The 14,948-nt window shown below is 40.8% G+C and overlaps 1 protein-coding gene across 9 annotated transcripts in view; it reads left to right on the plus strand.

Moving 5' to 3' along the window:
• Positions 1-14,675, plus strand: part of LOC113035317 (collagen, type XIII, alpha 1) — a 69,360-nt gene extending 54,685 nt beyond the window's left edge. For 8 of the 9 annotated variants that reach the window (XM_080288121.1, XM_026190811.2, XM_026190812.2 and 5 more), the window contains 3 exons: positions 1,877-1,963; positions 9,121-9,159; positions 14,495-14,675. In XM_080288121.1, coding sequence (XP_080144247.1) covers positions 1,877-1,963; positions 9,121-9,159; positions 14,495-14,527 — 159 coding nt within the window. In that variant the 3' untranslated portion in view covers positions 14,528-14,675. Of the gene's footprint in view, positions 1-1,876; positions 1,964-9,120; positions 9,160-9,261; positions 9,774-14,494 lie in introns of those variants that run through there. The other variant, XM_080288122.1, reaches the window with a different exon arrangement.
• The last annotated feature ends 273 nt before the right edge of the window (positions 14,676-14,948 follow it).

Genomic DNA, 14,948 nt, shown 5'->3' on the forward strand with positions numbered 1-14,948 from the left:
CACCTTTGTTTTTAGTGGAACTAAAGAGAAAAAACTGTTTTATGAATTAAAACATCATTGTGTGCTGGTCACATACCCACCCCTCAGAGAATGCCTGTTTCCTTCCCATTAACCTGTGACAATTAATATTTCCACTTCCATTTTGTTTTATCTTTGTGGGCTCTTTCAGCACGTTCAACTGGCCACACTTCCAGTGTACACATACAGAAACCCAAACAATCCACCTAAATGTGAATATCCAGTTGAAAGTGTTGAAGCTGTGAGATTGTGTTGCTGTTTTTACTTTTTCCTATCTTCCTTTGTTTCCGCAGGTCTTCCTATCCCCTTTTCCTTCCCTTCACCTTGCTCTGTGGCCTGCAGCTCTTTTTATTGCTGGGATTGCCCTCTCTCCCTCTCACAAATTTTGGCCTTCTGTTCCTCCTCCTCCTGCATCCTAATGTAGTCTTGGGTTCCTTCTCTTACACTTACCTCTTAACTAGTCCTACTTAACAGTTGCTCTTCCTTGCAAGCATCCTTTAAGTCCCTCCAGCCCCTGAACCTTTAACCTGTAACTCGTCAGTGTTCTCTCATCACTGTAAAATGTGTCTACTCATTAGATGCTAGCACAACAAGATTTTCGCATTTCTGGGTTCATCTTTGTTTTTTAAACAGCTTGTACAAATCTAACTGTGATCAGTCTAAACCTTACACCAAATATTACCAGTGTCTTTACTGCAGGTGCTAAAAAAATACTACATCTGAAATAAACTGCTAAAAGCCCAAGCACTGGGTTTAATGGTATCCAGATGAGACGACAGAAACAAAAAAGACCGCAGCAAAAGTCATTTTCTGCTTAAAGTTACAGCATGAAACTCTTATCTCTTAATCCCTGCCTGTAGGAGCAGACACAGGTGACACAAACATTGACCTGAAGGTCCTTCTTTACCTTAGAATCAAAGTAAAGACTTTTAAGGCCTTAAATGCCTTGAAGCAGCTTGATTTAAATTGGAGCTACATAAAACTGAATTGACCTGAACTGAATCCACTTGATGAAGTCACGTAATCATTTTGAAATAGCTGCATGCCAAAGTAGCACATATAATGCAATTAAATAATGAAGACAATGGATTGATGTTCTTTATTTTGATATATATGTTAATATTGAGAAAGCATCAATCTGTTATTCTTGGTCTAACAGGGTGATAGGTTTGTTTGTTAAAAATGGTGCAGGTTTTAAGTTTAACCAAATACTTTTCCCCCTCCTGGTGTTAGATTGCTTTTTAACACCTAAATGTAGACTTCAGTTTGTAAATTTAGTCGATTTTTCCCGTAAAAGACAAAATTATTTATCAGGAATTGTCCACGATGCAAGAAAATAAACTATGCATCAAAATCCAACAGTTTCATGTTACTGTGACAAGTTTAAATGTCACTGTAGGCTGTAGTTCAGGAGTTAGAGCAGATCATCTACTACATCTACATCTGGGCAAGACACTAACGCCAAGCTCTCTAATGCATCCTTGAGGGTAAGAATGTGTGTGAATGTTAGCTAGAAAGCACTTCAGTAGAAAAAAGTGCTTGTGTGAATGAGCCAAGCTGTGTAAGCTGTACGTGCACTGTTTCGTAGTGTGCATGTTGGCCCTGGTAGGAAACCTGCTCACCAACTGCAATGGCTTACTTTTTCCTGTTTCCTTCTACTCCCTCCCACTCTCTAGTGAATTTAGATCGCTAAATCATACAAAGAAAACTAGTGAATCAAAATGACGCTAAAATTTCTCATATCATCTGTTGCATATGTCAAAAAACAGCTATTGAAATCTTACAAACAAAAGCATTTGCTTCTACTGTGGTGTAGTAAGGAGGATTAAATTTGTTCTTTTTAATACACTGTTTGCAGGGAGAGAGGGGCAAGAAAGGCAACAGGGGGGCCAAAGGGGATAAGGGAGACCAAGGAGCACCTGGATTAGATGCCCCCTGTCCATTGGTATGTCAGTAGTTCTGTGTTTAGCCATGAGGCAAAGGGAAGAAGCAGCAAGTTACTCTCAGGACATTTCAGTTGGACAGCTTCCTTTTGCCTCATTTAATGTTTCTAATCAACCTCAGAGTGGTTTTGGTCCAGTGGTCCAGCTGTAGGTTATTTTGACAACACGACTAGAATCAATATACATCCTCAAATCCCTCATCCATTCAAAAAACCAAAGGAGGAAGTGTAGGACATTATAATAATATCACACTATCACACCATGCGCAACTATCACTGCTGGTAATAATCATTTTCATAATCATAGTCATAATAATATATCTGTATCTTTCAAGTGGCATACTAAGGAGCAGTAATACTACATAAATGATAAATTAGGCATTACTAATACCTTAGTAATGCTTAATAGTGTGACATTATTATAAAATACTACTGAAAAAGAAAGACATTCATGAGAGCAAAGATGCTTGAGACTGGATCACAGCTATGATTGAGGAACTTTTCTTCCAGGTCCCAGACAGACAGGAAACAGGCAGCCACAGAGACACCAAAGTATTCCCACTCCACGCTGAACTTTCTTCCTGCACCTTCACCTCTGCAGCTTTGTAGTAAAGAAAGTTAGACAGTTCAGCATAGACTAGCTATAGGCAAGAGCTTCTAATACTAAATCAAAATCAATAGCATACCTACTGTCAGATTTCTCTCTGGTGTTATTTTATCCATTATGTCCATCAGCACTGTTGGCTCTGTTCTTCCAGCCATGGTGCACTGGTTGTTTTGAACAAGCAAAGCAATCAAAGACTGGGGAAGATGCTGATGGTCTGCTCTACTTGTACCAGTCAGATACTCTTAGTGAAATGTTAGAGAACATTAACCTCTGCATTAGAATCAGAGAAACCATTTCCTTGCAAGTCCATATCAGTGAGCCCGGTTTCTGTCAGTCTCAGGTTTCCTGCATGTTTAGGAAACTGAAGTCAGTGACATCGTGGAGAAACATCGAGATCTTCCTGCCATTAAGCAGTGGAGGGAAAACACTCTTCTGCTGCACGAGCTGCAAAACTCTTTTTTTAAATGGCTGATTTCACAAACAGGGTTTCCGAGGCATTAAAGGGGAAAAAGGTGAACCGGGCTTGCCAGGCCTGGACGGGCTGGATGCCCCTTGCCCTGTGGTATGGTGCTCTTTCTTTCCCTTTACTAGCATGCCTTTAGCTACCCTCAACCACACTCCTCTTTATGGATCCTACAGTGCATCGCTGTAAACAACAATATGCACTTTTGCATGATAGTTTAAATTTATTGTAATCAACTCACTGCTTCCTCTACAATATGGTGAGACAACATAACATAATCAAGAGTGATTATAACGACTAAAAACCTTTGAAACATAACATCACGTACAATTGTGACTAATACACCAACCTCGGATTTAAAACCTTCACAGTGTTATTTTCAAATATAGTAATGCCTTTAGTCATGGTTTCTTACACTGTTTCTTGCATGGGGCACTATTCTTCCCTATCTACAAGGCAATAGACTACCACAGGGAGTGAAAACCAGCCACAGGGGCCAGTAGCCACCATGTGCTATTTCCAAGCCCGGATACATGGGCAGGGTTGCATCAGAAAGGCATCCATTCTTTATGATCCACAAACATGTGGATTTAGTGTGTCCTCTACACAGGAGACTTGTTGATGGAATATAATCCTGGCTTAATTTTCATTTTCTAAAATATTTAAAAGTAGAATGGGAGGCAAAGCCTTCAAATTTCAGACCCCTCTTCTGTGGAACCAGCTCCCAGATTGGATTCGGGAGACAGAGGATATAGTAAGGGCTTTCTTACACTGCAATGGGTCTAGGCTACTTCCCATGATGCATGGAGTGTTTCAGTGTTTCTTGTTATCTCACCTTTTTCACTCTCTATGTGCTCACACACCGCTCTCCATCTAATTATTAGTTCTTATTAATCTCTGGCTGTCTTTCCCATCGTGTCTTATTTCTTTCCTGTCACCCCCAACTGATCCCGGCAGATGGCCGCCCCTCTCTGAGCCTGGTTCTACTGAAGGTTTCTTCCTGTTAAAAGGGAGTTTTTCCTTCCCACTGTCATCAAGTTCTTTCTAAAAGGGGGTTGTTTGATATTTGGGGTTTTCTATTATTGTAGGGTCTCTATCTTACAACCCTAAGTCCCTTGGGGTGACTGCTGGTGATGAGGTTCAGAACTGAATTGAATTAAATACAGGATAGTATTCAAGGGATAGGTTCAAGGTAGGGGTGAGATCAGCAGTGATGGGCTCTGAGCCGCTTGTTATTTGCAGTGGTGATGGAAAGGTTGACAGGTGAGCAGGCAGGAGTCTGTCTCTGACTGTGATGATTGTAGACATGATCTACAGTGAGAGGAAGGATTTATTCACTGGAGGGAAAATACATGAATTCTCTAGTACTAAGTTGAAGTCCATGTATGTGAATGAGGGGAGACGGGTGAAAAAGAGTAAAGAAAAGAGATTTGCTAATCTGTTTATTTAATGTAGTCATGAATCTGTTAATCTGTAAAGCAAACTGATTAGGTCTTCTTGATTGCCTTTCCACAGGTAAGGCTTAGACTTTATTATAAAATCTACAGGGTGAGCCAGTTATATGGATACACCGTAATAACATGGGAATGGTTGGTGATATTAACTCATTCACTGCCATTGACGTCTATAGCCGTCAATTGCAGTGAATGAGTCAATGGGTTTAACTCATTCACTGCCAATGGCTGGCAGTGAATGAGTTAAAGTCCTGTTTGTGGCACATTAGTATATGTGAGGGGGCAAACTCCTCAAGATGGGTGGTGACCATGGTGGCCATTTAGAAGTCGGCCATCTTGAATACAACTTTTGTTTTTTCAATAGGAAGAGGGCCATGTGACACATCAAACTTATTGGTAATGTCACAAGAAAAACAATGGTGTGCTTGGTTTCAACGTAACTTTATTCTTTCATGAGTTATTTATAAGTTTCTGACCACTTATAAAATGTGTTCAATGTGCTGCCCATTGTGTTGGATTGTCAATGCAACCCTCTTCTCCCACTCTTCACACACTGATAGCAACACCGCAGGAGAAATGCCAGCACAGGCATCCAGTATCCGTAGTTTCAGGTGCTGCACATCTCGTATCTTCACACCATAGACAATTGCCTTCAGATGACCCCAAAGATAAAAGTCTAAGGGGGTCAGATCGGGAGTCCTTGGGGGCCATTTAACTGGCCCACAATCACCAATCCACTTTCCAGGAAACTGTTCATCTAGGAATGCTCGGACCTGGCACCCATAATGTGGTGGTGCACCATGTTGCTGGAAAAACTCAGGGAACGTGCCAGCTTCAGTGCATAAAGAGGGAAACACATCATCATGTAGCAATTTCAAATATCCAGTGGCCTTGAGGCTTCCATTGATGAAGAATGGACCCACTATCGTTGTGCCCCATATACCACACCAAACCATCACTTTTGTTGGTCCAACAGTCTTGGAGGGATCCATCCAATGTGGGTTAGTGTCAGACCAATAGTGGTGGTTTTGTTTGTTAACTTCACCATTCACATAAAAGTTTGCCTCATCACTGAACAAAATCTTCTGCGTGAACTGAGGGTCCTGTTCCAGTTTTTGTTTTGCCCATTCTGCAAATTCTGTGCGCCGATCTGGGTCATCCTCGTTGAGATGCTGCAGCAGCTGGAGTTTGTAAGGGTGCCATTTGTGAGTAGCTAATATCTGCCGAAGGGACGTTCGCCTAATGCCACTCTCCCGTGACATGCGGAGAGTGCTGCGCTGTGGGCTCTTGCTGAATGAAGCTAGGACAGCCACTGATGTTTCTTCATTAGTTTTCTTGCATCCACATTTTGGCAAATCCAACACTGAACCATATGTCTGTGAAGGTTCTCAGTCATCCAGGTCATCGTAGTCAAAGTAGCTTGCAAAGAAAAGCGTCTGGACTTCTTTAAGTTGCTTGAAGACGTTTCACCTCTCATCCGAGAAGCTTCTTCAGTTCTAAGGTCAAATGGTGGAGAGTCCCAGATATAAACCTAGTGGGAGTGACCCCCCACAGAGGGACAAAAGGACCCCCTGATGATCCTCTAATCGCCTGAGCCAAGGTGTGAAATTGGGTGTGGGACCCAATCAGCCAGAGTTTCGGGTGTGTTCATTGTGAAACCTGGCCCCACCTTATCATGCGAATTCCTGAGGTCAGATGGCCCAGGATGTGAGTGGGCGTTAAGGCATCAGGGAAGGGATCTCAAAACTGGATTATAGATGGCAGAGAGTTGGTGTCGTAAACCCCCGCCTCTGTTCAAAGATGGTCGCTCACAGTGGACATAGATGGCTTCTTTCACTCCTCTTTCAAACCATCTGTCCTCTCTGTCCAAAATGTGAACATTGGCATCCTCGAAAGAGTGTCCTTTATCCTTAAGATGCAGATGGACTGCTGAGTCTTGTCCTGTGGAGGTGGCTCTTCTGTGTTGTGCCATGCGCTTGTGAAGTGGCTGTTTGGTCTATCTAATGTAGAGGTCTGAGCATTCCTCGCTGCACTGTACAGCATACACCACATTGTTAAGTCTGTGTTTTGGCGTTTTGTCTTTCGGGTGAACCAGTTTGTGTCTGAGCGTGTTGCTGGGTCTGAAATGCACCGGGATGTCATGCTTGGAGAAAACTCTCCTGAGTTTCTCTGATACACCGGCTACATAGGGGATGACAATGTTGTTGCGTCTGTCCTTCTTTTCCTCCCTCGCTGGTGTCTGGTCTTCTTTTCTGTGCCTCTTTGCTGACTTTGAGAACGCCCATTTAGGATAGCCGCACGTTTTGAGTGCTTCCTTTACATGTGTGTGTTCCTTCTTTTTTCCTTCAGGCTTAGAGGGAACATGTTCTGCCCGGTGGTGTAGGGTCCTGATTACTCCAAGTTTGTGTTCCAGAGGGTGATGGGATTCAAAAAGGAGGTACTGGTCCATGTGTGTGGGCTTCCGGTAAACTTCGATGTTGAGTTTGCCGTTCTCTTCAATGTGCACAGCGCAGTCCAGGAAAGGCAAACAGTTGTCCTTTGTGTCTTCCCTGGTGAACTTGATATTTTTATCCACAGCGTTAATGTGCGCAGTGAAGGATTCCACTTCTTGTGTCTTGATTTTGACCCAGGTGTCGTCCACATATCTGTACCAGTGGCTGGGTACTCTTCCTTTGAAAGAGCCAAGAGCCTTCCTTTCCACTTCCTCCATGTAAAGGTTGGCTACAATAGGTGACACGGGGGAGCCCATGGCACAGCCATGTTTTTGTCTGTAAAAGCCTTCGTTGTACTTGAAATATGTAGTGGTGAGGCAGAGGTCTAACAGTGTGCAGATTTGATCGGGTGTGAAGTTGGTCCTGTCCTCCAAGGAGCTGTCTTCTTGTAGTCGTTTTCTGACAGTCTCCACGGCCTCCGTGGTGGGTATGCAAGTGAAGAGAGAGACTACATCAAAGGACACCATGGTTTCATCTGGATCCTCTGCCATCTATAATCCAGTTTTGAGATCCCTTCCCAGACGCCTTAACGCCCACTCACATCCTGGGCCATCTGACCTCAGGAATTCGCATGATAAGGTGGGGCCAGGTTTCACAATGAACACACCCGAAACTCTGGCTGATTGGGTCCCACACCCAATTTCACACCTTGGCTCAGGCGATTAGAGGATCATCAGGGGGTCCTTTTGTCCCTCTGTGGGGGGTCACTCCCACTAGGTTTATATCTGGGACTCTCCACCATTTGACCTTAGAACTGAAGAAGCTTCTCGGATGAGAGGTGAAACGTCTTCAAGCAACTTAAAGAAGTCCAGACGCTTTTCTTTGCAAGCTCCTTTGACAACACTGAACCAGTTTCACGAAACTTAGCAAGCAGTTTGCTAGCTGTAGCATGGGAGATGGGTGGTCCCGTAGGGTGTCTTGTATTGAAATCTGCTGCAATGACCTCGTTACTGCGTTCACCAGATATCAACACAATTTCGATCCGCTCCTCACGTGTTAACCTCTTCGACATGTCAATGGCTGTGAACAAAGAGAAACTTGTAAATAACTCATGAAAGAATAAAGTTACGTTGAAACCAAGCACACCACTGTTTTTATTGTGACATTACCAATAAGTTTGATGTGTCACATGACCCTCTTCCTATTGGAAAAACAAAAGTTGTATCCAAGATGGCCGACTTCTAAATGGCCACCATGGTCACCACCCATCTTGAGGAGTTTGCCCCCTCACATATACTAATGTGCCACAAACAGGACTTTAATATCACCAACCATTCCCATGTTATTACGGTGTATCCATATAAATGGCCCACCCTGTATTATTCCTTTCACAGTCTGACAACTGAAAAGGCTCAGTCTGAATCACAGCAGCCCGTGTGTTAAAGCAAATATATCTCTAAGTATAGAGGCACCTAAAATTCTTGGTTTTCCTTTTTGTGAAGGAGACATCAAAGTTTTATCTGTCACATACTTTTGGAAAAAAAATTGGGAATCGGTGAAATATTAGGTATGTCCCAATTCATAGGCCGCATCCTTCTGAGGCCGCATTTGTAGGCCTATTACGTCACAGCGACACGACAAGAGCTGTCCAAATTCGGCCCATGAAGACCGCAAAGGCCAGGTCCTCTGAAGGATGCGGCCTATGAATTGGGAAATAGCTGTTGACTTTACCTGCTTATTGTAGCAAAAGTCTGTAAATGCCATAATATGCATGGTTGTTGCTATGGTGATAGTGTTTTTCTGTACAACTTGCAACAGCTGTAGTCCCAGATTTCATCCTGAAAGGACACACAAATGTAATTTCATCAATGAAAACTGCAGAAATAAATACTGTTTGTACCATGTCAACATATCTCAGGTTGCTTCCGCTCTTCCAGCTGTATTTGTTTCATTAGCATTGATACAAACTCAGTGCTGACATTTATAATTCTTCACAGAATAGCTATTGTTCAGGTTTAAACTATTTAGATGTAATTATAGAGTCGTTTTCAGGCCTGAAGGAATCTACAAAATCTGCATGAGTTGCACTTGTAGAATGCTGGGTGGTCAAAATGTGTTTTTATTTTCATATAATTGTAAAATGATTCAATATACTGTCCATTGTTGCTTCTAATATTGTCTCTTTTTTACTCTACATGTTCCAGGGAGATGATGGTTTACCTGTACCTGGATGTTGGAATAAAGTACGTTTGTCACAGCATTGTGTTTTTGCCTGACATGCTAACTTCATGGGGAACATTGTGTGACCTAACAACTAACATTTTGCCTTTTGTTTTTCCTTGCAGTGACGATAACTTTGGAATGGCTTGTGTGATGTACATAGGATATTTATTTTTTTTACTATTACTATTCTATTATACATGGAAAAAATAAATATATATGGCAATTTTGTACATATTGTTTATTTTAATAAATATGACGGTGTGTATGTAATGTTTTTTATATATCTATGCATTGTTTTATATGATTGGCTAAGAAAAATGATAATGTGACTGAATTTGCATTTTGTGAAGAGAATAATGCTCTTTAACTTATTGCATTATGTTTTGCTCTATTGTGATAGACCATGCTGCACTGGGATGTGGGGCTGGCAACATTTCTAATTTAGCCTTGGAAAGTCTTGGTTGAACTCTCCTCTGACAAAGTGTTGAAAACTATAATAATGAGAGCAAGCGCTGCATATAGACTAGTTTAAATTTTACTATATGTTCACACAGGGACAGGAAGCTATTTTAAATGTGCACTTTGAATTTTAGACTGTTGTGCTCATATTAAACCGAAGAACATGAAGACATAAGAGATCAATCTCATGTTTGTCCAGTAACTACTATACTGCAGTGTCACATATTCACTTCCAGCTTTCCTAGGCATGCTGACCACCACAACTCACACTGTAGGGGATACAGTGTGAGTAGATACAAGCTGAAAAAATGATAAATAACTCTAAATATGTTTTATATTTTAGATCCCACCCCTTGCCTCGCTGAAAGCCCTGCATACCCTTGGCCCTTGGCTCAATGAACTTCATGATGTAGTCACCCAAAATGGTTTCACTTCACAGGTGTGCCTTGTCAGGGTTCATTTGTGGAATTTCTTGCCTTCCTTATGAGGTTGGGACCATCGGTTGTGTTGTGCAGAAGTCAGGTTGGTGCATGGCTGACAGCTCTATTTGACAGAACCAATCAGTTAAGTAAAGAGAAACAACAGTCCATCATTACTTTAAGAACTGAAGGTCAGTCAGTCCGGAACATTGCTAAGACTCTGCAGTCACAAAAACCATCAAGTACTATGACGAAACTGGCTCACATGAGGACCGCCCCAGGAAAGGCAGACCAAGAGTCCCCTCTACTGCTCGGGAAAGAAACACAAGGAATGGACATTAGACCAGTGGAAATCTGTGCTTTTGTCTGATGAGTCCAAATTCAGGCACAATGAACCCGCATGGCTACCACAGCATCCTGCAGTGACATGCCATCCCATCATGTATTCTCTAACAGGGACAATGACCCCAAACACACCTCTAGGCTGTGTCAGAGCTATTTGACCAATAAGGAGAGTGATGGAGTGCTGCACCAGATGGCCTGGCCTCCACAGTCACCTGACCTAAACCCAGTGGAGATGGTTTGGAATGAGATGGAGCGCAGAGTGAAGGCAAAAGGACCAACTAGTGCTCAGCATCTCTGGGAACTCCTTCAAGACTGTTGGGAAACCATTTCAGGTGACGACCTCATGAAGCTCATGGAGAGAACGCCAAGAGTGAGCAAAGCAGTAGTCAAAGCAAAGCGTGGCTATTAGGAAGAATCTACAATATAAAAAAAGTTTTATTTAATACTATTTTGTTTACTATATAATTCCATATTATGTAGTAAACACAAAGGAGAGTGTAACTACCATGATGTCAGCCCGTGAGGTTTGACTCTGGGGATACTGTATTTGGAGTGTAAAATTATCAGCTAATCCTAGCAAGTTTTGGTGGGAAGCTGCATTTCGTGTCAGCAGTGTGCTGGCTTTTAGTGCTAAGTAAAGAACATCAATAAAATAGAATTTCACTCACCAAAACAGAAACAACAACTCTTGTAATATGTAACAAGCCATACTGTTTGTTAGAACAAGCTGCTTCACTTGTTTTTTGCTGTGTAGGATCTTAGTACCATTAGCAAGAATGCAATGCAGCTGCCATATATTTTATTAACTGTATGTTTCAAATCAAATTCTCTGCTGTCCTGCATATTATACATGTAGTTTCATATAGTTTAGAAGTGAGCTAAATGAGAGAGAAGCTGTGTATGGGACAATTAACCTGCAGAAGTTGACTCATGTTATCAGAAGTTTAACATTTTTAGAAGTTTAAAAAAGGGTGTACTCTAAAAGTATTATGTTATTAAATCGAGAAAATAGCTGTTCTGTCTCTTGCATACATACTGCTACAGTATGAAAAAGTATTTGACCTCTTTGTGATATTTATTTATGTATTTATTTTCATATTTGTCTGTAGACGTGATCAGCCACAGTTGTCTGTATCAGCACACAAATCAAAGCAGCAACAACCATTTGGATAAGCCTTATTTATGTAAATTGAAGTTTTTGTAACTGGCTGGCTCTAAGCTGTAAAATTGGTCATTTTAACAGTCGTTTTGTGGGGAATGATAAACCTTTAAGTCACAGTTTTTTGGCCGGTCTGTGTTGCCGTTCCTATTCAGCTGAAGAGGTCGCCCATTGCATTATATCCAGACCAAACTTTGCAAAGTGATGAGTTCATCAGTTAGGAGATCTAAACGTAGAGTGCTGTTAAACTGTTTTTAAGTTATCCAGTATTGCAAAGTGCTTTTAACACTTATGTCAAGAAAGAGGGCATCAACCAAGATTTTGTAACAATTTTAATTCCAAGAAGATTGATCCTGTAAACTAAATGTCCAATTGCACAACAGGAAAGTAACAGCTCTGTGTTGCTGCTTTGTGTTATTCCTCTACGTTTAGTTCATTCTAAATAGTTTTGTCAAATTCTCCTGTTTTATGACCCTTGGGTTCGGTATCCTAGTGCCGTTTTTTTTCTAGTATTCACCCCAAACATTGCCACTCTCATTTAAGGCTGCTGCTGCTGCAATCTCCTCATAGTCTCATCCTGTTATGAAGAAAGCTGTAACCTTATTGGACAATGTACATCCTTTTTTTTTATTATCCACAAACACTTTTTGTAACAGCTGTTCTCATTAACCTCATTAACAACAGTGAGCGGATGAAATGAATCCATTATATGCTGCTCTTTGACAAAGCTTTGTGTGTGATGTGCTCTGCCTGGATTTGAGGTTGCCATTAGAGATTATTGTTGGATCCTTCCCAGCAAATATTCATTGTGTCATTTTGCTGCACCTAAATTAACTTAGTCACCAGTTAGCCTTGTTTTTGCTCTGATATTTATCATGCATACTTGTGCTCAGATATTTAAAATATTTATTTTGTTCAGTGACAGTCATAATTAAGTTTACATTTATAATGATTTGGACTAAAAATAATTTAAGTGTACCCATTAGTTACAGAGTATCACAATCCAAATGGTAGACCCTGTTTAATCTGCGCTCTAGAGGATTGCATTGTTTTATGTTGTGAGGTTGTTGTTATGTCATTAACTTCAGTGCAATCCAGGTTTGAAGAGGTTTAAAACTGTATGTTAATAAAATACGTGGCATTTTTTACTCAAATTCTATGCTGTCCTACATATTATAAATGTAGATTAGTATAGTTATCATCACAGACGGTAAAGAACCAGCCGCTGCACTTGTTTTTCCTGTAATGTTTGACAGAGGTTAAAGGTAGCCCTTTGCCAGTAAAATAGGGAAAACTGCGTGAGCAAAAAAACAAACGGTATACTCTAAAAGTATTCAATTATTCAATCCAAAAAATTAGCTTTTCTACACTCTTACATACACAGTACTGTGAACAAGTATTTGCATCAAGGTATATTTTGTATAGAACTACAAATGTTTATGTCATCAAGTGTTTGCATTGACATGAGTCATATTTAATGCACGTTGGGCTCAGTGCAGATATACACTAAATTGCCAAAAGTATTTGCTCCACTGCCTACACACACATATATATGACCTTGATTGACATCCCGTTTGTGGCGGGTGGGATTTGTGGTGTGGCTGCGGGGGAGACTGATACACTCGAGCTCAATCAGGTCATCATGCCTCCTCTGCATAAAAGACAAAAGAACTGGGTCCTGACGTTGTTGTCGTGCAGCTGCAAAATTGCAGCCGAGTGTACAGAGAACAAGCAACCAGAATAAAAGAGTGTGTGAAAAGTGTTAAGATGTGGTCGAGTTCGTTGTTCCCATGCCACAACATTTTTAATCCATAGGGTTTAATATGATGCTTGCTAGCTTCTGCAGCTAAACAGCTTCAACTCTTCTGGGAAGGCTTTCCACAAGGATAAGATGTGTGTTTATATGAGTTTGTGATCATTCTACACAGAAGTGCATGTGTGAGATCAGACACTGACATTGCAGTCTTGCATTTGAGTTCACTGTCTCTGCTGTAATTCATCCCAGTGTTGTTCCATTGGCTTGAGGTCAGGACTTACGTTGTAAACTGGTGTGCAGTCATGTTGAAACAAGAAGGAGCCATCTCCCAACAATTCCCACAAAGTTAGGAGAATTAAATTGTCCAGAATCTTTTGGTATACAGTGGTTCCTTGTTTATCGCGGGAGTTACATTCTTAAAATAACCCGCCATAGGTGAAATCCGCGAAGTAGCCAACTTTAATTTTTTACAATTATTATAGATGTTTTAAGGCTGTAAAACCCCTCACTACACACTTTATACACTTTTCTCAGACAGGAATGAACATTTTCACGCTTTCACTCTTCTTTAAACACTCTCAAAGTTCAAACCTTTGTAGAGAAGTAAGTCCAGTATTATAGAATGAAACCAAAGATCCAACCCTGTTTTCAGTTCCAACTACAAAGAAAGGAAATACAATCTATGTTTGTTTTCAACAGTGTCTTGCAAACAAGTTCAGGACACTAGGTAACACTGTAATACGCCCGGCGACTAACAGCATGATTCCTCTGTAATTAAAAGGAATTTCCGTGTATTTTATTTGAAATTACAATGTAATTATATTTATATACACATAGAGTTAGACCTCTACAATAAGTAGGGAGCAAGTCAGGCTTTTATGGGAAACAAATAATTAAAGTGCTTAGGAAAAGTGCTTAGGAAATTGTGCAGTACTTAAAATTACTTAAGTATGAAATAAATATAATCTAGCAGCTAAATCTAGCTTAATTTTGAGATATTTTACAGGAAATGAGACAAAAATTATACTGTAAGTACTAAAACTATAGGAGAAATGTATATATGCATATATTGACTATTTAGCCACTTTTATGGCTGGAGTAAATCAGAACTTAGGCAGCAGGAAGTAGGGAAGAGATGTCCAGTACATAAGTTCAGTCGAAATGTTAATATTTCTGCTGCTCTGTTATTTTTATTAAAACTGTGCTCATGTTTAAAGGGTCAACATCCTTTCCAACTGGCAAAGAAGTAGCACTACTGCAGATGATCTCCCACAAGCCACCAAAAGGAAAACTTTGGATATAGTGTTTGCAGTTTTTACCCAGTTGGCTTTTCAACTTTTTCCTGCAGGCTGGGCACAGGGCTAGTAGTGTCAGAGACTCTGGTGGCTATGCTCTGCTGAACACAGTAACCTCAAAAAGACTGGATAGTAGAACATTTGCTCCATGGTGTAGTTGGTCATTGAAGTGTTTCTGGACAGAACAGCAATGCGACTATCACAACCACAGAGAGCTAGAGGTCGAGACTTTACCTGCTGATCTGTTCCACTGACTCATCTATTTATCACCTAAAAAAAGCATGGTCACTTGCAATGTGTTGTGTTTGATTTGAAATCATTACCGTAACTGTGATAAAGAATTCAGAGCAGCTCACAGAGCAGATATATGCCATGT

This window comes from Astatotilapia calliptera, chromosome 13 (genome assembly GCF_964374335.1).
Source record: "Astatotilapia calliptera chromosome 13, fAstCal68.1, whole genome shotgun sequence".
In the NCBI taxonomy this organism is placed as follows: domain Eukaryota; kingdom Metazoa; phylum Chordata; class Actinopteri; order Cichliformes; family Cichlidae; genus Astatotilapia; species Astatotilapia calliptera.